At 41.6% G+C, this 24,408-nt stretch overlaps 2 protein-coding genes across 2 annotated transcripts; both read right to left on the bottom strand.

The window, feature by feature from the left end:
* Positions 1 to 8,462: 8,462 nt before the first annotated feature.
* Positions 8,463 to 9,164, bottom strand: LOC308106079 (corrinoid adenosyltransferase MMAB-like; the record flags this gene model as incomplete). Its single annotated transcript, XM_080457086.1, has 1 exon — positions 8,463 to 9,164. One exon carries the CDS (start codon positions 9,162 to 9,164, stop codon positions 8,463 to 8,465), a length of 702 nt encoding a protein of 233 aa, XP_080313212.1.
* A 1,675-nt stretch (positions 9,165 to 10,839) lies between these two features.
* LOC308105836 (extracellular calcium-sensing receptor-like) lies at positions 10,840 to 23,590 on the bottom strand (the record flags this gene model as incomplete). Its single annotated transcript, XM_080456759.1, has 7 exons — positions 10,840 to 11,753; positions 11,838 to 11,961; positions 16,357 to 16,422; positions 19,054 to 19,326; positions 21,695 to 21,946; positions 22,677 to 22,681; positions 23,563 to 23,590. The coding sequence occupies 7 exons, from the start codon at positions 23,588 to 23,590 to the stop codon at positions 10,840 to 10,842; spliced, it is 1,662 nt and encodes a 553-aa protein (XP_080312885.1).
* Between the last annotated feature and the right edge of the window lie 818 nt (positions 23,591 to 24,408).

The following is a 24,408-nucleotide window of genomic DNA, read 5'->3' on the forward strand; positions in this document are numbered from 1 at the left end:
TCATCCTGGGCATCAGAGAGACTGAAAAAATATCTACCAACACACCACGTGTGGCCCATAACATGGTCGCATATGAATTCATGTATTAGGTAACTGGAATATAACTAATGATATATTACTAAGTTCAGCTGGGAGACTGAACAGAACTGCCACCCCTAAACATTCCTCTCCAATCAACTCAGTTGGCCCCGTTCCAATCAGATTGGCCTAGCTCATGACAGCGTTCCTTTAAAAGGACACCTCATCCTGCCTTATCTCATTTGTGCTTTCCGTTAAGGTCAGATAGCACGTAGCTGTCATGTCAGACGCGGAGTCCCGTGCTATTTCCACTCCTCACCGCAGCAACCGGCTTGCATAGCAACCGGCTTGCAGCAGCCGAGTTTTTACTATGGCCCGACGACAGAATCCTCGCTACTTTGTCCGATCACAGCCGAACTGGGCTTGACCCATTCTCAACTCGTCGATCTCCTCCTTTCTACACTAGAGTCGGTTCAGTCTCAGGTTCAGCCCGACCAAGCGTCCGGTACTAGTTCACCTCAGATCAGAGGAAAGGCGAAAAAGAAAAACACCACTCCGCAGCGCTCAGCCAGCCGTAGCCGCAATATTTCGGAGGGTCCCAGCGCCTCTCATTCTCCAAAGACACCCAGCACCACTGCTCTGCTGATGACAGCTACTGTATGACCACTCTGATGAATGGGGTGGGGGCTCTGGACTCTAGCCTGGTAAACCATCCCCCTTCCGGAAATCTCATTTGCATTTGATTTCTGGAATTGGTCTGGCCTACAGGCCTATATGGGCAATTTGGCTGTGGGCTGGAGCTGGGCGGGAGTAATACAGCTGACTGAAAACCCCTTCAGCCAATTAGCAATTTGTTCCCCTTCAGCCAATCAGCAGTTCGTGAGATTTCCGGAAGGGGGGGGGGTTACCAGGCTATCTGGACTCTAGGTCAGCTGGGGCCTACACCCGGCTCCTCTGCCAGTCTCACGTCTGCCCCACCTTTGCTACAGTACCTACTGCTAACAACATCACCATGTCTTCTGCTCCTAGCTCTGGGTTCAATCTATCCTCTGCTCAACCAGTCACTTAGTCCGGTTAACAATTCATTTCCCTTTCGCTTGTGTTTCTCCTCTCGTAAAAAAGGACAACATGTCAATTTAGCATCTTTAATACGTCCTAATCCTGAATGTGAACAGTTATTAGGGAATAGTTCTCTGCGGTGTTTCGAGGCTCTGATCCCCGTGTTAATCGCTCTTGTCTTTAGAGACACGCTCTGTGATTCATTTCCCGAGCGTAGACTCGAACTCGATTCCTACCTTCATTTGTGAACTCAAACGTAGGTATGGTGGTTCAATGTTTCATGATTACCATAAAGCGTTCTCAGCCAAAGCAGCAATTTACCTTTCTAGGTTTAAAAAATGTCATACCTCAATGTTTATGCCAAATATCTAAATAGCTATGAATATGACATATGATATTTTTTGGTTAAAACAAAAAGGTTTTTGTTATGGGTTAAAGCTCTATATTCTGATAGTACTCATTGCTATAGAGTGTTTGTTCAGTAACAGGGGTCTCTCTGTCTCTCCAGCTCTTTGATAGACAGGTACATACTCAAAGGTATGTATTAGGTTTTGGATCAGTGACTAACCATTTTAACATTGATTATGATTATGTGGTGGTGATCCTCTCATTCCCCCCCTCTGACACCCAAGTGGAGGCACGCATTGCTGCTTGTCTGGCTGACATCTCGGAGTGGATGTCGACGCACCACCTGAAGCTCAACCTGGACAAGACCGAGCTGATGTTCCTCCCGGGGAAGGGCTGTCCGCACCGAGACATGGCCATCACCATTGATAATGCTGTGGTGACCTCAACTCGGCCTGCGAAGAATCTGGGTGTGACCCTGGACGATCAACTGTCGTTCTCGGCAAACATCGCATCAGTGACAAGGTCCTGCAGATTCCTCCTCTACAACATCAGGAGGATTCGCCCCTTCCTCACGGAGAAGGCAGCCCAGGTGCTCATCCAGGCTCTTGTCATCTCCCGCCTGGACTACTGCAACTCCCTCCTTGCTGGTGCTCCGGCATCTGCCATCAGACCTCTGGAGCTTGTTCAGAAAGCTGTGGCTCGTCTGGTGTTCAACCGCCCCAAGTTCTCCCACACAACTATCCTTCTCCGTTGCTACACTGGCTCCCCGTAGCGGCTCGCATCCAGTTTAAAACCCTGGTGCTAGCCTATAGGGCAGTGAAAGGAACAGCTCCTTCTTACCTCCGGGCTATGGTCGATGCCCATACCCCTTCCCGACCACTTCGGTCTGCCACCTCGGGGCAACTGATTGCCTCGTCACTCAAGGGTCCTTCTGGCCGGTCCACACGGTCACGACTTTTTTCTGTTCTGGCCCCACAGTGGTGGAATGAACTTCCCACTGATGTCAGGACAGCAGAGTCACTGCCCATCTTTCGCCGCAGGCTGAAAACCCACCTCTTCAGGAAACACTACCCATCCTCTCTGCCTGGCCTACTTGTTGTTAACTAGTTGTACGAACGCTTGTGTTATTGTTGTACTGTTTTATTGGATCTTGTTTAGTCGATACACTTATTTGTTTTAGCTCCTGCTCATTTGATTTTGCTATTGTTGCCTCATCTGTTTAAGGAAAATAGGTAGCTGATATATTGCACTTTTACCTTAGCGCTAGGTATACTCTTGGTTGCTTGTTTTTGCAGAAAATGCACTTAATACTTCTGGTGATTAGTAGTTTTCGTTCCCTACCTATGTTGAATGCACTTATTGTAAGTCGCTTTGGATAAAAGCGTCTGCTAAATGACTAATGTGGTATTTTGAACTGAGATATCATAATTTCTTTACCATTTTCATGTTTATCCTTTTCATACTGTATGTGGCTTTGTGGAATGTGCTTTACAACTTTCTAATGTTTCAGATTGACCACATTGAACATACATATTCTGCCTTTTAAACTAAACCATTATTTTATAAAGGTAAGCTAAATCGTCTTAAACTCCTGGATGTTTTCATCTGTGACTGGAAGTGAAAAAAATATGAGCATTTTGCATTTTTCTTTTGCAGGACTAAGAGTATGAGGATGTAATGATTGCCGCTACAGCTAGAAATTCATCAGTCTGCAGATTTGAGGTGATAAAAGTAAATTTAAAACATATTGGAAATAATGTGAATAAATAAATACCCTCTTGTTGCAATGATATACCGGTACTGGTTTTCAGATGGTTGCATTGCTACAGTATATAAAGCAGTCAAGATGCCAAAGAGACGACCAGACGATGCTATCATCAAAGCAGAAGAAAGATGCAGCATCTGAATTTACTATAAAGAGAGCAATGATCAGTAAAGCTTTCACTCAGGTGTGTGATTATCTAAAAATGGAAGTTATTGAAAAAGGTCAGGTTGTCAAACTTGCTTATCTTGCAGTTTTGTATAATGATACATTGAAACAATTTGGAAAAGGCGCTGCTTCTCAGATAACAAGCCATAACCTGAGACAAAAAATTGAATGCTGTCCTCATCTCCAAGATAGTATTGACTTCGCATCTTGCCCATACAAAGACACATTAGTGTTCAGTAAATCCCAAGAATCAATGAAGACGACAGTTCGTTCAGCTTATGAGATGGGAATTACTGATTGGAATAAAGAGGTCAGCCATGACCTTCACAAGAAGATCGCAAAAGCATAAAAAAAACTCTGAAACAATCCCATGGCCCCCTACAGCTCATGATCTCCCAGATCCAAAGCAGGAGATTCCGTCTGAGGTTTTACAATTTGTTCTAAACCTAATCTCTGGTGAGAGAAAGCCATCATATCGGGAGGAAAGTCTTGCAACCTCCATTTCCCAAGACATCTGCAGAGCAGTTACATCAGGACAATGGAAGATGAAAAAACACATCTTGCTACGTATGACACTACGCCATCTCTTCAGGTCCAAGAGCATCACCACTCTGAGTCATGGCCACTGTGAGTCATACACATACTCAATTGAACTTGAAACAGCTCTGGCATTGATAAGCAAGTCTGATGTTGTCAAGAGCCAACCTGATGGAGCAGTCTTCCATAGTGACTGGGAAAAATTTGATCAGCTAGTGTCAAATGTGTATGGGGCAGGGTCCATTCATACTGCAGTAGGGATCTTCTACATGCAAGATCTCGGTTATTGCGTAGGTACAGCAGCCCTTACCTCAACACAGCCTACACAAGAGTGTAATCCTAACACTCGACCTACAAAAAAACTGCGGTCATTTAAAAGTCCTGCTCAAGATTTGCTAATGTACTACAACCGGAAAACGATCTGAACCAGTATTGCCGGGATCAAATTCAAATACTTCATCCACATGCAGCCACTCAAAACCATCAGATACTGATGTAAAAGTAAAAGTAAAGTAAAAGTCCGGGATTCAAAGCGTACTTAAAAAGTACAAAAGTATTGGTTTGAAAATGTACTTAAAGGGGAAATCCACCCATTTTCAATATTTAACTATGTCATTAATATAGCATAAAGGAGTTGTGTGGAAATAAGAAAAAATTAAAAAAAAAATTAACATTGCAAAAAAATTTAACATTGCAAAAAAATTAACATTGCAAATTACACCATGATGAGTCATCACAGTGTAATTTGCAATGTTAATTTTTTTGCAATGTTAAATTTTTTTGCAATGTTAATTTTTTTTTAAATGTTTTCTTATTTCCACACAACTCCTTTATGCTATATTAATGACATAGTTAAATATTGAAAATGGGTGGATTTCCCCTTTAAAGCACCAAAAGTAGAAAGTACTCATTATGCAGAATGTCCCATTTCACAACTTTTCAAATGTATAAAATGTAAAAAATCTTTTGAAAGTAGCAGATCTACAAGCTCATAATGTGAGCTTGTAGATCTGCTATTTCAAATGGCCGAAATATATAGAGGGCTGAAGTGGTTAATGTTTGTAATAATAACCAAAATCAAGTAACTAATAACTTTTTTTTAAAGTTTTTAAATAATTGTTGTGGAGTAAAAAGTACAACATGCCTCTGAGATGTAGTGGAGTAGAAGTAAAAGTATTGCAAATTAAAAATTGTGTCTCGCTAGCCAATCACAGTGCTGAATAGAGTCAGCCAATAAAGTCAGCCAATCACAGTACAGGAAAGTGGGCCAATCACAGTGCAGGAAACTAATGCTAATGAGGTGTCCCAACCCCACTTATAGGGGCGGCTACACCGCCCAAAAATTACAAAAACATTATGTTGCTATATACTGTACATAGCAACAAGAACCCCAAAAGGGGTTCCCGGCTTGACAGGTATAGTTACGTAATGGGGTTACAGGTCTAAATGGGTTGAGACCGTGTCGTATATTATGAAGCATCAGACCGTGTGTTATCAGGCTTGTAGTTGTTATAAGAAGAGGAGAAGAAGCAGACGGAGACGGACGTCAGGGTTTCCAGGTTCCATTCAGTGTGTTTATTCAGAGTCAGCAACAAACAACCAGCATTCAGAGGAGCAGCCAGGAGCAGAGCCCCTGTCCACCCCCCAGCCTGACGGCTTGTGAGAGTGTGTTCCTAAAGTCACATTACAGTTTACTTTTATGCCCTGTATTTCACATTTACATTTAGAACACAGACTGTGGGGTGGGGGAGAGCCCCCACCACCTGTTGATTAACTTCTTTGAACATTAGGTGACATGATTTGCAAGTGCATGGAGGAAGGGAGTGGAGACCTTTTGTCTCCCCAATTGGGAATGCTAATTCCACCCCCACCTGGCTAGGCCCATCAGCCACCTCTGAATAAGCTCTCCTGTGTACAGGCCAAAGTGGACTTGTGATCCCAGTACTGCTAACATATGGTTTTAGATTTGTACATTATGTTATGAGGAGTTTTACTTGCATACTGTTCAGATACCACACAACTATTCCCCCCACGGAAGAATTTAACTTCTTCCGCAACCAGGTATATTAAATAGAACAGTTTGCAAGAGAAAACATCAAAAAACAACATCCTGCTACACCCCCCAAGACCAATCAATGGCTGAAACCTAAACAAAGAACATTTAGGAAGAATTAACATCAAACATCACATCAGACAAAACAACTTAGATACAAGCATCAAAATTACATAATGGTCATACAGTGATTTACCTTAAATTTCAAAATAAAAATAAACAAACTGTTTCACAAAATCAAGCAAGAATATAAATATTTAGTAACGGATCGGCTAACATTGGACGCGTGCGTCATGGATCACATGACTTTCGACTGACACCAAAGGCAAAGACTGAAACTATTTAAAAAATAAAACAAGCTTTAAAAATAAAACAACTCAGAAAACCTTATTCTCAGAAAATACATCAATACGGTGCTGAACTTAAAAACACCAGTCAAAATGCATTCTCATTCAATAGTGCGCAGGTCTCTCTGTTGTCTTTAAACTCTCACACTAAAGATAACCCTTCCCCCTACCAATGTCCCCCCACGCCGAGTCACCAAACTTGTAACCAAAGATAGAACCTTTCGAGTACTCCTATTAACTACACATGCTAACTACCAACGGAGGTGCCGACATTGAACAGAAGAAAGTGTTTCTTCAATGAAATAGACCAGAGAGTGTAACAACTAAATCCTCACATCACACTTTTACGCACGGCAACAAAAATAACGCTCCGTGGTTCAAATCACTTTATCACTAAAATACAACCTCTTGTCCCGAATGTTCAGTGTTCCATCCAATAATGCTGCTTTCGTCGCCTCAATCTCAATGTCCACGCACGTCAACAGAATAGCTGAGCGCAGTTCCAGGTGATATCATTGTTCCAGCCAAAAAATAGCCTCTCTCCATGCTCACCTCTTCTCCCCCCACGGACAACTTTGACACAGAAAGTTTTCCGCACCGCCGTCCCCATGAGAAGAGTAGAGTAGGCAGTTGTGTAGCCATCCGAGATCTGGTCCCGAGCGGCCGCGCAGTCATCACAACGTCGCCGTCGCAAGGCATACATCGTAGGTCGCCCTGAAGTCTCCATGGTCTGCTCCGCGGTGGTCCACCTCGCCGTAGGAAGACATCCACGGACCCAATCCTCCGCACAGGCCCGCTCCTGCGGCCACCTCAAAATACACAGGTTCTTCTCTAAAGCGCCTCCGGAAAGGAAAGCAACAATAGCCGCTGGTTCGCCAAATGTCGTATATTATGAAGCATCAGACCGTGTGTTATCAGGCTTGTAGTTGTTATAAGAAGAGGAGAAGAAGCAGACGGAGACGGACGTCAGGGTTTCCAGGTTCCATTCAGTGTGTTTATTCAGAGTCAGCAACAAACAACCAGCATTCAGAGGAGCAGCCAGGAGCAGAGCCCCTGTCCACCCCCCAGCCTGACGGCTTGTGAGAGTGTGTTCCTAAAGTCACATTACAGTTTACTTTTATGCCCTGTATTTCACATTTACATTTAGAACACAGACTGTGGGGTGGGGGAGAGCCCCCACCACCTGTTGATTAACTTCTTTGAACATTAGGTGACATGATTTGCAAGTGCATGGAGGAAGGGAGTGGAGACCTTTTGTCTCCCCAATTGGGAATGCTAATTCCACCCCCACCTGGCTAGGCCCATCAGCCACCTCTGAATAAGCTCTCCTGTGTACAGGCCAAAGTGGACTTGTGATCCCAGTACTGCTAACATATGGTTTTAGATTTGTACATTATGTTATGAGGAGTTTTACTTGCATACTGTTCAGATACCACAACCGTGTTAAACTTCAGACCGGCAGACCAAATCTAGGGGGGAGGCGTGTCTGTTTGGATGTAGTGCAACACGTAGCACAAAATAATTTGATCCACTGTCTGCCTGTATGTTCTCAATGTGATATCTGTCCTATTTGTCATACATCTACGACTTCACTAGGACGACTTGACCACTTTTCAACATATCTTCATATAATAGGTCCTCACTAATGCTCATGATAAAATGATACAATTTTTCTACTTGGTCTGTGTCTCATAGGAGGGCTGTGGACAGTCCAGAAACCCATCTACCAGTGACATCACCGTTAGGCAGGATTTCCCCCCCCCCAAAAGATTACATTTTCTTTATTCAGATTTCTATTAAGGGGAGAACAATGGGATCTATTATTGTATTGCAACTTTCCAGGAAGACAAAGCCTGCAGTTTCTATTAGCTTGGATTCCCCATCGATGATGTCACTGGTAGACGGGTTTCTGAACTGTCTACAGCCCTCCTCTGAGAGAGACTGATTAGATTTTTTTTTACCATTTTATCATGAGCATTAGTGAGGACCTATTATATGAAGATATGTTGAAAAGTGGTGAAGTCGTCCTTTAAGTCCCACATATAACATCATTGTGAAGCACAGTGATAGCAACACAAATGTAACCACTTTCAAACTGGCATATTCAAATGTATATATTCCACACTCTATATCCTACTCCTATATTCCTTCCTCCAGAATGTAGGCTACTTTATTCAGATCTTTTGTAGATTTTCTCTTCATTGCCCTCTTTCATTGCTGCATATCTGGCCACAGTAAACAGGTAATCACTCAGCCTGTTTAAAAATGTGGCAACATCTTGATCTGCCTCACCTGAGCGCACGATAGGAGCAACACGCCGCTCCGCTCTGCGACAGATTGTCCGAGCTACATGCAAAGCAGCGCTGCTCTTACCCCCGGAGGGCAAGATGAAGTTGGTGAGCGGTGGGAGTTTGTCTGTGAATTCATCAATCCAGCTTTCCAAGTCCACCACTGGTTGAGGGGAGAATCTGGTTTTCTTCACGTGACTTTCTCGTGCAGATGACAGAGGGGTGGCAATGTTTGAGCCCACATCTTGTATAACACACTGTATCCTGTCTAGCTGATAAGTGAATGCATGGCCCTTTTCAATGCACAGCTCCCTGGCCAACCCTATGGCTGATGACAATTCATCTGCACTTCCTAATGCTTCAAACACCTGGTCTTCCTTTGGCCTCCGTTCCCCGGTGAAGGTGCTAGAAAAACCTTTGTCTCCAGTTTTGGTGTATATTTTAGGGATCCTACGGTCTCCTTCTCCAGTGACAAAACTTCTCTCAAATACAAAGGAAGTCCTTGTCCAGTTCAGGTCTAGACATCTGCCTGCCCTTATGATGCAAGATAGTAGATGAGTCGGTTTGATTATTACTGAAGCCATGTTGTCTCTTGTCATACCATTACAATGTCTAATAATGAATGTAAAACATCCCTGCTGTGGAACTCCATAAACTCTACAAAGCTCCAAATGAGCAGCCAACAAAAACAGAAGTCTATGTGGTCTGGTCCATCACTTGCCCAAATATAGAGTGACACTGACATCATCATTATGATGTCATCCATATGTCATATGTCATCAATATGTCATATGTCAGTCAGTCTTTCCCAAATATGGGGTTACAGCTCCAGATCGAAGTTATTGTAGTTTAGCTCATTATTATTTTAAAAAATTTTCTTAATTCAGATTTTTTTTATTTCAATGTATTCACAGCTGGTGGAAACAAGTTTAAGATGTTAAATGTGAAATCTGTTGATTCACCCTTTCCATGCTCACCCTTTTACTTAATGACGTCCTCGATAGAACGTAAACTCTGGTGTCTCTCGATCTCTGCTATCTTTGGTGGTGAAACCTGCAGTCCTACTGCTATTACTACTGTTGTTACTAAAACTACCAGCATTCCTAATAATGTCTAAATAACAACAGGCATCACATTCCACACACATAGCCTTTGTGTGTCACATAATGCTGATATTGTAACCAATGTATCCGCAATTGCTGGAAACAACAAGTTGAGCATGTAGAACATTAAATTCTTAGTTTCACCATTTTCATTCAGGTCAGCATCCAGAACATAATAGTACCCCCTCTCAAACCCACAGCTATGCAGTATACAGTCATTGGCACTACTTTGTAATGTAAGTACACATCCAACATTTATAAACATATAGGAGGAACACGCCGCTCCGCTCTGCGACAGATTGTCCGAGCTACATGCAAAGCATGTAACGCCCATTCATTCATGTTCACACATGGCCGCACGTTACAATTCAATTCAAAGGAGCTTTATTTGTATTGGCATGAGAAAAAGACATTTCAAACACTTAATATACATACATTTGAAATATTTGAATGCGTAATACATACTGGGGACATGTAACAAATGTAAGTATTGGCAGTAAATATGTTACGTATTATGAAGTTGCATACAACGCAGGTTCAGGAGTGGAGACCACTCTCTGCTTATCACGGCCACTCCCCGTTCTCAATTGCTTCCCGCCTTCACTCATTAGCACCCGTATCCACTACACCTGCCTCCACTCACAGCCAATCCTTGTTGCAATCACCACAGTATAAATTCACCTGCAATCTCTCAACTGGCTTGTTAGTTCTGCTTCATGACAAACCAAACATGGGTTGTGAGTACTGCGCTTGTATATCGGCTATTTCTGTTATTCATTGCTTTCAAGTTTGTCGTCCTCCTCCACCCCAACCTCCTTCCTCCTCGATTCTCGCTCTTCTTCCTTCAGTCTCTATTTCTATAGGAATCCAGGGGGGCAGTGACGGAGCAGAGACGACCGACCGCTCCCTGAGTAGAGCAACGATGGCCGTCAGCTCCCGAGACTATGCCCTCACCCTGAGTCTCGCCCTACCTTGGGTTCCTCATCCCGTTCCACATTCATCTCATTATGTTAAAATAAACTGTTAAACTTAAGTAACCTAACTTAGTCTAGTCTTAGCACGTTTTCGTCATGTGGTCATTACTTATCAATTGTACGTTTGCTAATGAGATTGTGTTGATAAAACACACAAAACATTTGTCATTGAATTTCTGCTACTACGTCTTGGTGGCACCACGGCCCATGATGGACTTTTTAGTGTTTCTCTCAGGTTTCAAAAGCATTATATAACACTTTGGTCCAAACAGTGAAACCAAAATGCCAAAACTAGATGCTAAAATAGCAAATATCTCCACTACAACTGCATATTTGCCTGGGGAGCTGATATATGCTGGGATGAAGGCTATCCACACGGCACAGAAGATCAACATGCTGAAAGTGATGAACTTGGCTTCATTGAAGTTGTCTGGAAGATTCCTTGCCATGAATGCTAGGATGAAGCTGAGGAGTGCCAGTAAACCAATATAACCTAGTAACACGGCAAAACCCACTGTTGATCCCACATCACACTCATAGACTATCTTATCACTGTGGTATTGTGTGTTTTTATGAGGAGTCGGTGAGGCAGACACAAGCCAGGCTGTGCAGATTATTGCCTGGATGGAAGTAAGAGCCAGAACTGTTCCTCTCTGCTGCATCACACCAAAAAACTTCCGAATGTCTGCACCCCCAGGCTTGGAGGCCTTGAACACAGCCAACACCACCATAGTCTTTACCAGGATACACGAGACACACAGCACAAAGCTGATCCCAAATGCTGCATGCCTCAGCTGACAAGTCCAGAGCCTGGGACGGCCAATGAACAGAAGTGAGCACAAGAAACATAGTTTGAGTGACAGTAAAAGTTGGAAGCTGAGTTCTGAGTTGTTGGCGCGCACAATGGGTGTGTCTCGATGATAGACGAAGATTCCCTTGACAATGGCACACATAAGTGTGCCTAGCAATGAGATGGTTGTCAAGGAGATACCCAGGCCCTCATGGTAGGAGAGGAACTCAATGGCCTTAGGGACACACTGGTCATGCTGGGGATTGGACCAGAAGTCTTCTGGACAACTGGTGCATTCTGTAGAGTCTAATAAGGAGGGCCATGTTAATTGGACAGACAAATACAGTATCATCTTTACCTAGTGTACATAGCCACATGATGTAAACCAACCAGTTTCATTGCTGATCTTTCCCTCAGAACAAGTAATGCAGTCAAAGCAGCAGAAAGGTTCTCCTTTCTTTCTGGCCACACGGGATCCAGGGGAACACCTCTCACTGCATACTGACCGAGGAGGCTGCAGAGGAAACAAACAGGGATCAATTTCAGTCTAAACCTAGAAAAGTGTGTTCCTCTGAGCACATATCTCTGCCAGGCTGGGTTGCCTAGCCAAGGCTGTTCAAGTCATGGGTTAAGGCCATCAGGAAGCTGGGGGAAAGACCATAGCTAATGGTGAAAGGTAATAATAATAAAGCAATCGAGGTGTGTCAAAAGGTGTGTTTTGAAGAAAATGCTAATTGATTCGTCCCCGCACACATGTTGTGTGTTGTCACTTGTCACTGGGCAATTTGGGTGTGGCACAGACTGTGGCAGAGGCAGACGCTCTGACAGACTCACCTGCCAGTGAGGAGCCCCCACCGGGAGGACGTAGAGCCTTTGTCCTACTCCTCCCACCCAACACTCCCTGCTGACAGTTGCCGCCCCAGCCCGTAGGAATACATACAGTGATATCACCCTCCCCGCCCAGCTTCCCTCCCCAGAACGCAGACCAATTGTGTTCGTACATAGACACTCGACAAAGCCGGATGCACCACAGTGAATGGTCTCCACGGTACTCTTCACGGTAGCAGGCAGGCACGTTTACCACTGTGCCACCCGAGCGCCCTGTGTGCATGCAATGTTTGACGAAGGTCAGTCCAGCGGTATCCGATATTAGCTGCACACAGATTGACGGACACACACAGACAGGGGAGAAAACATAATCTCTGTCTCCCATCCTGGCGGAGATAACACATTCACATCATTAGCTCAACTTTAGCGATTGCAGAGAGTTAAAGTGACCTTTGTGGATTCAACGTTCCAGAAGATTCCATCTTCATCAACATCAAATATGAGTTCTTCACCTGTGGAGGCTGACTTCTTGATCACACCTACGTTTTGAAGCTTTGTGCTTCCATCAGGGAGCCACACCCAGTTTATGACATCATAGATTGGTAAAGCATCACCATTCTCATCAAATGATACATCATCACCAAATGATGTGGTGAAGTTGACCTTTTCCAGGTAATATATGAGCTAGAAATGGTGGTGAGCAAAGTTATGAAGAGCAAGATACTACATAATAGCAAATATATATATATATAAACAAATAAAAAGTTAACAGGGTGGGCTGGATTTTAGATTGTGCAATATTTTATTCATTTAAGTGCTTTCTATCATTTCCAGGATGTTCTACTTTTTTGGGGGGCAATCATATTTTGGTAAATATGCTGTTGAGCCACCAACAAACCAGTGATTTTTATTTCTAAAGCTCAATTCAACTCGTTCCATTTGAAATCTTGCTGGACACCCCATGGGACTTGAGTAGCTGAAAACTCAGCTTACTGTGGACACACATGCTTTTTACTTTTAAATGTTTTGTTGTTTTTGAGATATTTGAGATATATACAGTCTTTGAATTAATGTTTTACTGCATACAATATTTAATATTTATATTTTTAATATTTTATAGGTCATTTTTGGCCAATTCTGACAGCACTACTAAACGCGGACATGTGCAAAAGAATGCATACTCCAAGCAGTGTTCGGAATAAAGTGTTTATATGGTAAATTCGATTGGTATATACCGCCCCTCCAAACCTGAATGAAAATTAATTCAGAACAGACCGGAATGGAATATTCTATTCCAATTGAGGTGTTTACATGAGTATTTTTATTCTGAATGAGCAGTCATTCTGAATATAAGTGGAATATACAGTACCTGTCCATGTAACTGCAAATGTGAGGTGTTGTGATCTTGTAGATCTGCTTTTTTTTTAAAAAGCTTGACAATATTTGGAAAATCTGAGAACTTTTACTCTGGTACTCTAATATTTTGATGCCAATAACCCCCTTCACCCCCCCACACCCCAAAATGTTGTACAGCTACTGCAAACACTAAATAATCCAGGACTGGTTTATATGTATGAAGTACGGTTTATAAGATCATAATGTTTCACTGCAAAGTGTTCTTAGCTGCTGTAGTTTATTAGGTGTGTACTATGGAATTTGATTGACTATGGAAGATAGTTATTCACACACTTATGTAATATAATGATATATGATATACAAGACTAGGCTTCTTGTCGAATCAGTAACCTCTGGCTCCGTCCCCCGTCCCATTTTATCATCACCCGTTTGATGGGGGGGAAACTGTAGTTGGATTCCTGAGTTAAAAACTGATTGACAAGTAAAAAAATAAATAAAATAAAAAATACGTATACTTATAAGTTTTTATTCTAAATTTGGTAAACTGTGAATTAGCATCTCACCTGCCATGGCTGTATTGTGTGCAAACTGGCACAGCTGTGCCCAGTGAAAGGCCCTCTTCCTGGCACACATTGCAACATGTCATGGAGGGCATGGGCCAGGGCATACACAGCCTTGTACACATTATACGTGTGTCTGAGGTCAGACATATCCAAAAAGTTATTTTCTGCTGTTGCAAGGTCCTCTTGTCCGGTACACAACGCTCCACCAGCATCCACCCACTCTGACGGAAGGGGTGCAAATTTACACTGAAATGCGTGCTCCCAAAACTTCCTCACCTGAAGAAACACCATCAATACTGAAGATACATTTATACCAAAATGAACGTCACGTCACACAATGTGTCTGAAACTCGCCGACAGTGTCACCACAAAATGTAAACAAATAAGTAAATGTGATCTCATCGTCTCCATGGTAAAGGAGCTGACAAGTATCCCTATTAAATCAGAGTGCGTGACCATACATTTTTCCAGAGGTACGCAACACATTCTTTTGTAATTTTTACCTCACTTTCATCTTGTGACGTGCCATTCAAAACCTGTCACCCAAATCATAAATTTAAGCTTTTAAACTTTAATTTAATGTATTTACTTAAAAAATGGAGAAGAATAAATAAAAGCTTGCACACTGAGGGCTCCAATGCGACAGATGCTTTATTGCACCAAAGAAATCGGTGACGTTTCGAGCACAAAGCTCCTCAGTAGTGATGTGCGGGTCAACCCGCCCCGCGAACCCATTTATAAATCTATGGCTCAACCCGCCCCGCGACCCGCGGTGGGAAAAAAAAGATAATCATCATCATAATAGCTCAGATTTATACAGCGCTCTTTTAAATACCCAAAGTCGCTTTAAATGTCTACAGTAGCACAACATTGTCATGGGCTAAATAAACAAGCATGTTGTTCAAAATAGGATTATTATATTTTTTTTGCGTGTGAGAGCGGCTGACCCGCTCACCCGCAGCCCGCATAATTGCCTCTGAAATCCTGACTCGACCACCCGGGTCGGCCCGCTCATCACTACTCCTCAGACTTTGCTTTGTGCTCGAAACGTCACAGATTCTTTTGGTGCAATAAAGCGCATTGGAGCCCTCATTGTGCGAGTGTTTATTTATTCTTCTCTACACTGTTCGTCGCTCAGTACCTGCCCAAACTTGGGTTGGGGATGTGCATGTCGGTTCTCTCTTTTCATATTTACTTTAGATATGACCTTGAATACTGTGAATATTTAACAACTAGCCTTACATCCCTATTCTGGGGTGAACGTTGGCCAAAGATAGCAGATCTACAAGCTCAGAAGGGGCCCTACTAAAGAGCACTGGGAGACTCCGGTCAACTGAGTATTAAAGGTTTAAGTGGTTAAAAAACAGACGTCAGTTTGACATTGACATTGCAGCTTAAAGAGTGCAGCACATACCATGCTAGTTTCATGTCTGTAGTCAGGATCATTGTCAGGATGTATTTTTAACAAGTAGTCCTTGAGACCTGGTAAATTATCTGCACGACGGATGGTAAAACCCAGGGTGCCTTTCAGGTACGGCATGAAGTGAGGAGACTGGAGTGGCTTATAGTTTGACCAGACCCAAGTGGCTATCCATTGCAGACCCGTCACATTCTCCTTTACCACCTGTTAAATATATTCTACTCGTTACCAAGAGCCAAAAAGATAGCTTATGTGGTACCGACACTTCAGGGGCCTTCAGATGGCGCTAGGCCCCACAACAGTCAGGGGGCTGCTCAAGCAGGGCCCGGCTGTTCGCAATGCAGCTCCAACAGAGGAAGAAATATTAGACCTGGTGTTATCTACACTGGACAATAACAGATTGGAGGACAGGAGGGGAGTAGCTCATGATGTCCCAATGAGATAACAAGAACGAGAGAGGGAAGACACGGAGGAATTAGGCGCTAGGATCGGAGAGAGAGTCAGAGATGCGGTGATACTTATCGATAGTGATATAGAAGAAGTTGAGGACACAGAGGATGACATGGAACAGACTGGTGCAGGGGAAGGTTCAGAGTCAGAGCAGGAAGAGCAGCAAGGTTCAGAGGAGGGGGAAAGTCAGGTGGAGTTAGAAGGGCAGCAGGGTCCAGAGGTGGATGGCCCAACTTCACAACTGAGGATAATGCAACAGCCACAATCATCATTCCCTGGTCTACGTGCCTACCACACCGGAATGGGGGAATTCACCTTCCTTCTCCTCCAGAACCCCTCCGTTCTCTCCAAACAGTCCCTAGGAGAGTCAGTTGGCGATGAGGGAGACAAGAGTCCTCCACCATATTGTTGCATTATGCTTTTGTATGGATGCTTTTGTGTTTGAACTGTGTTATTTTACACATCTAGAATAAGTGATGATGAACTAAGTAGTAGGAATGTACTTACAAGCTTTTTTTTCTGTTTCATGCTGGAAAGCGAGGGGTTAAAATTGAGACTTCATAAAATGCTGCAGTGTCAGTGAGTGTGACGAAAGAGGTTAAGATGTGCAAAAACAACTAGAAAGAGGAACTACCCTTGAAGGACAGGAAACCACAAAAGCTGGGCGAGGGTCAAAAAGCAGAGAGTGTGAAAGCATTCTACTCTGAGAAGGAAGAGTAGAAATACTCTATTTTTTACTCTACTCTCTAGAAGAATAAAAATACTTAAGGACAGTACAAGTTAAATAAACTAAAAGGAGAGGGAGGTACAAAATAATTATAAAGTGCGGTAATGCTTATTCTATGCTTAAAGATTGTATTAATGAATGAAAGAAGGGTTATTGAAAAGTGAATAGGGAACATTTGCGCGCTGTAGTTGAGATACCTGAGGTCTGTTAGAGTAATCTTACCATCTCTGACTTTTGCGGATATGGCAGTTAGATGCTTAATAATAGATAGGGTAGAAAAATCTGCCAAAAACGTAGTGCGTGTAGCCTATTCGACCAAAAGATCTCCAAATGTAGTGATAGATCTTATAAGGGGTTTTACCCGTTATAGCCTATTATTAGATTGTAGTCAGGCAAGGGAAAGATTGTACACCTTATACCTCAATCTGCTCTAAAATAGACAACAGGTAGAAAGAAGGATTATGGATTATTGGAAAGAACTAAGAGAAGGTGATATTTTAATTATGTTTGTTTTATCACCTCACAGAAGAGTAAGGGTACCCATGTATTTGAGATCTATTCGGATAGAACTTTAATATTCTCATGTATGTGATTATTGATTATTTTGTAACAGCTTAATTGAACATTGTATTCAATTTAACTTGCTTTTACCTGCATTTCTGCTTAAAGCTGTAAGCGCAGTCCTATAATACATTTTACATTTCCTGCATTTAAAGAGAAGTTTCATAGAGTTATTTTACACACTTTTGGGATAATTCCCATATTTGGTTTATCTCCTTCAAAGAGTAAAAATAGGTTTTGTGCATATAAAGGATTTCATGGGTTACCTCTAACCTCAATTTGGGTATCAATTAAAAGGGTTTAGTTGATATTCAAGAAACCCCCTGGATTTAGACATTTTAATAAATTCAGAATAATAAAACCAGTAACCACATCAACGTGCACACAAATTTAGTAAGATGGCAGACATTAACAGAGGTAACTATAGGCATTGAGTGATTATAGGGTTGTTTATATTTAATGCCTATTAATGAAAAAGGGTGTGGACTCTAGCCTATATCTTACGACATAGGCTTAAGTACATTTCTGGACCGCATTAGGGAGTCCTGGTGTAATGATATGGGACTTGAAATCCCCGATATTTCTTGGCAGCTGGCAATTAAAAGAATACATAAATCATATGTCTGCATCAGACATGGACTACTTCAATTCAAAGTGTTTCATAGGTTACACTTCTCTGAGCAGACTTGCTGAGATTTACCCGGATGTTGACCCGACTTGCTCCAGGTGCCATCAAGCTCCAGCCACTCTCTACCATATGTTCTGGTCATGCCCATCATTATCACAATTTTGGCTTTCTGTTTTTGAGACCTTTTCTTTTATCTGTGATAAAGAGATCTGCCCTAACCCCTTGGTTAGGGCAGATCTCTTTGGAGTGGTCCCTAGGGAAGTGACAGTATCTGGCGCTCAGTCTGATGCTGTGGCCTTCTCCTCTTTATTGGCTCGACGCCTTATCTTGTTCAATTGGAAATCAGCCAGTCCTCCATCGCATCGACGCTGGGTCGGAGATGTGATGGCTCATCTAAAACTTGAGAAGATTAAATATTCTACCAGGGGTTCTGTCCAGAAATTTTACAGGGTTTGGCAGCCATTTTGGGATTATTTTGATCAAAAATTCCCGGCTGGGGACACTTAGTAATCGGACGGTGAATTAATAATTTGACAACTCTTGTATGGCAAGTGACAATCTGTATGAGAACGACGTGTTTTTATTTTAAATTTTATTTTTGGTTTATTTTTGATTTTTTGTATTACTGTCTATTTACTTAAGGTATTGTTCATGTATGTTTATGTTCCGTCCTGTGATGTATGTATGTATGTATTGTTGGTGTTGAAAAATCAATAAAAACAATTTAATAATAATAGGCTTAAGTACATTTCTAGGGATGAGTTAGGGAACTCATTAGAATAGAAATAGACCTGTTAGTCAGAGAGCCTATACGGGACGAACGTATCTTCGTAATCTGCCCGGTGACAAAAATAAATAAATATATATATATATATTATACTGTATATAAATTGGTTACTTATTTTGTTATTAATACTTTTTTTTGTTCTAAAAACAGTTAGTTATAGCAGAGACGTGTGAAGTCCTGATCTAGAGCTATCTAACACAGCTATTTAACACTTTCATGGAAAAATATCACTTACCCTATACCTTTAATTATGAATTCCTAAATAAACATGAATCATGATACCAACCTCTTCCATCAACTTAAGCATATGATTCCCATATACAAATGCAATGACCACACGAGCTGTGGATTTCTTCATCACAGTGCAAATCCTCTTAAGTTCAGCTGGGTCGTTCCTCTCATATGGCAGAACCTCCACATAGGCCAGACAACCCAGACCGGACTGGGCCAGCTCAGACTGGAAGGACTGGGCAGCTTCGCTGGTACCTTCATGGTCAACGATCAGCAATCCTACCCAGGTCCATCCGAACCGCCTTATAATGTGGATCACAACTTGCACCTGATTGGAAAAAGAATGGAGCGCTAAGTAGTGGTGGGAGAAATACTCAGATTGTATCTTTTACTCAGTAGCAATACCAGAATATTAAAATATGCTTTGTAACAAGCAGTGGTGTAACTAAGTATATTTACTCAAGTACTGTACTTAAGTACAATTTTGAGGTACTTTTACTTTACTGGAGTATCTCCAATTGTCTATACTTTTACTTCTACTCCACTAAATCTCAGTGGCAAATATTGCACTTTTACTCCACTACAATTACTTGAAAACTTTAGTTAGTAGTTACTTTGCAGATATACATTATTACATTATAAAACATACATTAACCACTTAAGCCCTATTTTTTACCAAGGCTATTTTCAAACATTTTAGTACTTTTACTTTTGGTACTTTAAGTACATTTTGATACCAACACTTTTGTACTTTTACTCAAGTCAATTTTGAAATTCCGGACTTTTACTTGTAACAGAGTACTTCTACATTGCAGTATTGATACTTTTACTTAAGTAAAACATTTGAGTACTTTTTCCACCACAGGTAACAAGTAAAATGCATACATACAACATTTTATTTAAAGTACAAAAGTATTAGCATTAATATGTACTTAATTCAGCGAAGTAAAGTACTAACATTTTTCAACAAATCTGCTAACTCATAGATCAGCTATTTTTTGGAAGAGACAAATTATACAATAGAGTTTAAGTGGTTTATGTTGTTACTTTAAAATTATTATTATTATTTTGAAGACTGAGTCTTCAGTATGTGTTGAGTATGTATACGGACATATCTAGTGAAAAGATCTTCACAAATATACTTGAGTAAAAGCTATCTTCCAAGTACAATTCATGTGACTTACATAAATTATGGATTTCTGGATTTTATTTCCACATCAGGTGATGTAATACTGATTAGACTCACTAGAGGGAGGTATTTGTCAAGTGTGTGGAACATGAACTACATAATAACATATTGTGTCTGTAGCAGTTCACCTGGAAGTCATCACTTGGGATTGTTCTAAAGAAGGAAGGGAACTTGTTCCTCTCACTCAGACAGGGGCAGGTGTCAAAAACACTGACCTACCAAAGAGACAAATTATCTTTTTTATTTTTTTAAGAAATAGCCCCTACAATTTTCTATTTAGGCATTTAGCAGACACTCTTATCCAGAGTGACTTACAATAAAGGTGAATAATAGCATACATAGAATGCCAGTGACAGTTAAGTGCCTAACTATGATGCAGGTAAAGCACATTGAACATTGAAACTATATAATAACAGGTAGGCTAAACAATGCACCATGTTAAGTCTTAACATTTGTGGCCAAGAAAAACAAATCTAAGAACAGGAGAACGAGTGACCAAGTTATGTCTGCATGGTAGCCATATAATGGTCAGTCGCCAGCTTCAATGGAGAGAGAAGTTGTCAAGAAGGGGTACAGGGAGAGTGAAGTGCTAGGGGGTGAGGTTGAGTATGAAGAGGTGAGTCTTCAGATTGTGGCAGAAATTGGGGAGTGAGTCTGCAGTTTCCTACAAGCAGAGCATAATGAGCAAAGCGGAGCAGGGAGAGAGAGAGAAACAAAAGACGGTGCTGTTTTTAGCTGCATTATCAATTCACCTAGTCCGGCCTCCCTCTCTCTCCCTCCCTCTCTCACCCTCTCCCTATCTTCCTCTCCCTCTCTCCCTCTCTCCCTCTCTCCCTCCCTCTCTCCTTCTCTCCCTACCTTCCTCTCCCTCCACCTCTCCTCTCTCCCTCTCTCTCCCTCTCCCTACCGTCCTCTCCCTCTCCCTCTCATTTCTATAATGCTATAATACATACAGCATTCTGTATATCACACCAATAGCTTACTACCGAACTCATTCATAAAAGCAAATGAAATAAAGTTACATCTAACAACAAGTCTGGCCCAACTCGGGGCCAAAGAATCAAACATTTTAAAACCTGCCCACTCCACTTTGCTCACATGTTGAAAAAACACTAAGCGAAAGCAAACAAATCTGTGTTCAATGTAGTTATTATTTAGTCACAAGCTTTTCATAATGCATATCATGGGTTGAATATTTATAAAACCCCCAAACAGACTTAAATGCTTTCAACCTTGCCTCCCTATTTTGGACATATAGGGTTAGGGTTAGGGTTAGTTGAGGATTCTCAAACATAAAAATAAAACTAATTAAAATCCTGAAATTCTACACGCTCACAAAGTGTCAAATCACAATGGACAAGAAAATATGGGGAATACATTTATGAAATAACATACTTTAAAATATGACATATGGGAGATACAAGGATTCTGTCCGACAGCGATGATATTAGATTAGTACATAATCAATAGAAAATTGGTGATGGCAGGGTTGAGGTAGATAACTTACCATGGGCACTCTGTACAAACCTAATATTCTAGAGATGTGAATAGAATTAAATCCACACACAATTCCCAGCACTGGAGGGGACCCAGCACAGCTCTCATCCAGTTGGAACATCTTCTCTCTCCCACTGATCAACGACATTGCTGCAGGTACAGCTCCAAGGGGAATGCATTCATCATAGAGATAATATCCCAGAGTCACATTGGGTAGAAGGCGGGTGTTTGTGTTGATCTCAGTAACGGCAAAAGTCATTGCCTGGGAGAATCGAAAAAAATCTATGGAAAAACTACCACACAAAATATTACTGTAACTTTGAATATTTATCTTTGTAGAAATACACAACATCAACTAATCCTATGGTACTACTATCTATAAAAAATAACTTCTCTGGTTGCTATTTTATTTGTGGTATACTCACCCTTTGCAAGTATACTGTGGCTTGGAGGTGAAAGATAACTCAGGGAAGACAGGCTGGAAGTGGACGGGAAACACGCCACCCACAACAATGTCACCAGCCTTATACATTCTGCTGAGATTAAACTGTGCCTGTAACTCGCAAGAAGAGGAAGGTGAGGAAAACAAGGGAGAGAAAGAAGAGAACAATATCAAGGTGAAGTACAGGTATGAAAGCAGGTGTGTGTCTAGAGAAGCCCTCATGACTGTCCTCCTCTGTCTAACACCCTCCCCCTTCTCTAAATCCTGTCCAGTTGTTATGTTTTATACGCAGTGCTGTGCCATCCCCTGTGCCAACTTATGCCACTACGTAATGTTTCACAACACCCATCTGGGCAGAGGCAGAAGTAGAGGCAGGACTTAGCATACATTAGCAATCCAGTCATATGAAAATAATGTTGTGTTTGTCCTGTAATGTGTCAATGACACTATCTCACCAGGGCCATTGGCACAGAATTATCCACATGCATTATGGATTCTAACAACAACCAGAAGGCAGATGGTTTAGCAATCAACCATTGGACCAACATACCTGAACTGGTGAAAAAGGAGTTCACACAGATGACACAGTTTCACGCAAATTGCTCAGAAATCCTGGGTTTAAAAGTTTTTCAAACTGCTCAATATGGCAGAAAATCTAAGGGCGGAGCTTACTGGTCAAAGTGATAGATGTGTTCCTCATGACTCAAGGCACATGTGTAAGCAAGTTTCATGACTGTCGGCCAAACGAGGCATGACTTTTGCCTGTTTAAAGTTTGCATTAAAAAAGAAAATGCTATAGCGCCCCCCTTTGACCAGGTTGCTTTCAGTGATATTTGGAATGACCCTCTACATTACTGCAAAGTTTCAAACAATTGTGAGTCTGCATGTATGTGTTAGGGGCAGATGAATAATTGTCATAAAACTGCAATATTCATTGGCTCATAAAATATATATTTTTTCATTTATGGAAAATCAGCCACTAACGTTTTGTCGGCATAGGTCCAAAGTACATGTGTAGAACGTTTCACGCAAATTGCTCAAAAATCACTGCAGAAACACAGGTTTAAGTGTTTTTCAAACTGCTCAAAATGGCGGAAAATCTAAGGGCGGAGCTTACTGGTCAAAGTGATAGATGTGTTCCTCATGAGTCAAGGCACATGTGTAAGCAAGTTGCATGGCTGTCGGCCAAACGAGGCATGACTTAGGCCTGTTTAAAGTTTGCATTTAAAAGATTGCTATAGCGCCCCCCTTTGGCCAATTGGAGTAAGATTGGTTTCAGTGATATTTGGAATGACCCTCTACATTACTGTAAAGTTTCAAACAAATGTGAGTCTTCATGTATGTGTTAGGGGCAGATGAATAATTGTCATAAAACTGCAATATTCATTGGCTCATAAAAGCTTAATGTTTTCATTTATGGAAAATCCACCACTAACTTTGTGTCTGCATAGGTCCAAAGTACATGTGTAGAAAGTTTCGTGCGGATTGCTCAAAAATCCCCGGAGGATAGTTTTTTTTGCTGCTTTTCATATATGAAATGGTGTCATATTTATAATTTAATAGAATCTGAACCAACTTTTGAAATCATTCACACATAGACACAATGCTTTTTGAAGGATTTAGTTGCTCCCAGCCCTGTGTATCCTACACACAATGCTTTGGTCTGTTCCCATTGAAAAACAGCACAGCAGAGTTTTGCAGTGTTGCCAAGTCTGCTTATTATAAGTGCTTATTTTGGGCTCTTTTTCATAGACCTAGTTGCTTGTTTCTGTATGAAAAATCTGGCAACGCTGCCACATGTATATAGCGTGACACTGTTGCTTTTCTAGAGGCTGCAGTGTGTGCAATTGAATAAACTTGGGCGGCTACACTACTACTACTACTACTACAACAACAACAACGATTACTTTTCAGGGTGTTAACTGCGGTTAATGAGGGAAGTTTGGCAGACATGAATGTTGCTTCAGTTGCTGTAAGCCCTGCAGTTAAACAGACAGGCGGGCATGTGTTTGTTGTTGTTTAAGCAAGTTCTCTGATCTTAGTACCATAATGCATGCATGCAGCTATGGCTGGAGGTGGTGAACATGTGACTCACTGAGATTTTAGTGAGACGTTCATTTGTAAAAAGACTGAAAATTGTTAGATAAGGAGCTTTAGGCATGAGCTCGGCCCTGACCTCCCTAGGCTGGTGAGGGGAGTGTAGCGCCCAGGATCACTTAGAAATTGGCACCGGGTGAAAAAATAAGGGTTACAAAATCGCGGGATAAAAATTATAAGTAAAA

This window comes from Gymnoscopelus braueri, assembly GCF_963280865.1.
Source record: "Gymnoscopelus braueri genome assembly, chromosome: 18".
NCBI classification, from domain to species: domain Eukaryota; kingdom Metazoa; phylum Chordata; class Actinopteri; order Myctophiformes; family Myctophidae; genus Gymnoscopelus; species Gymnoscopelus braueri.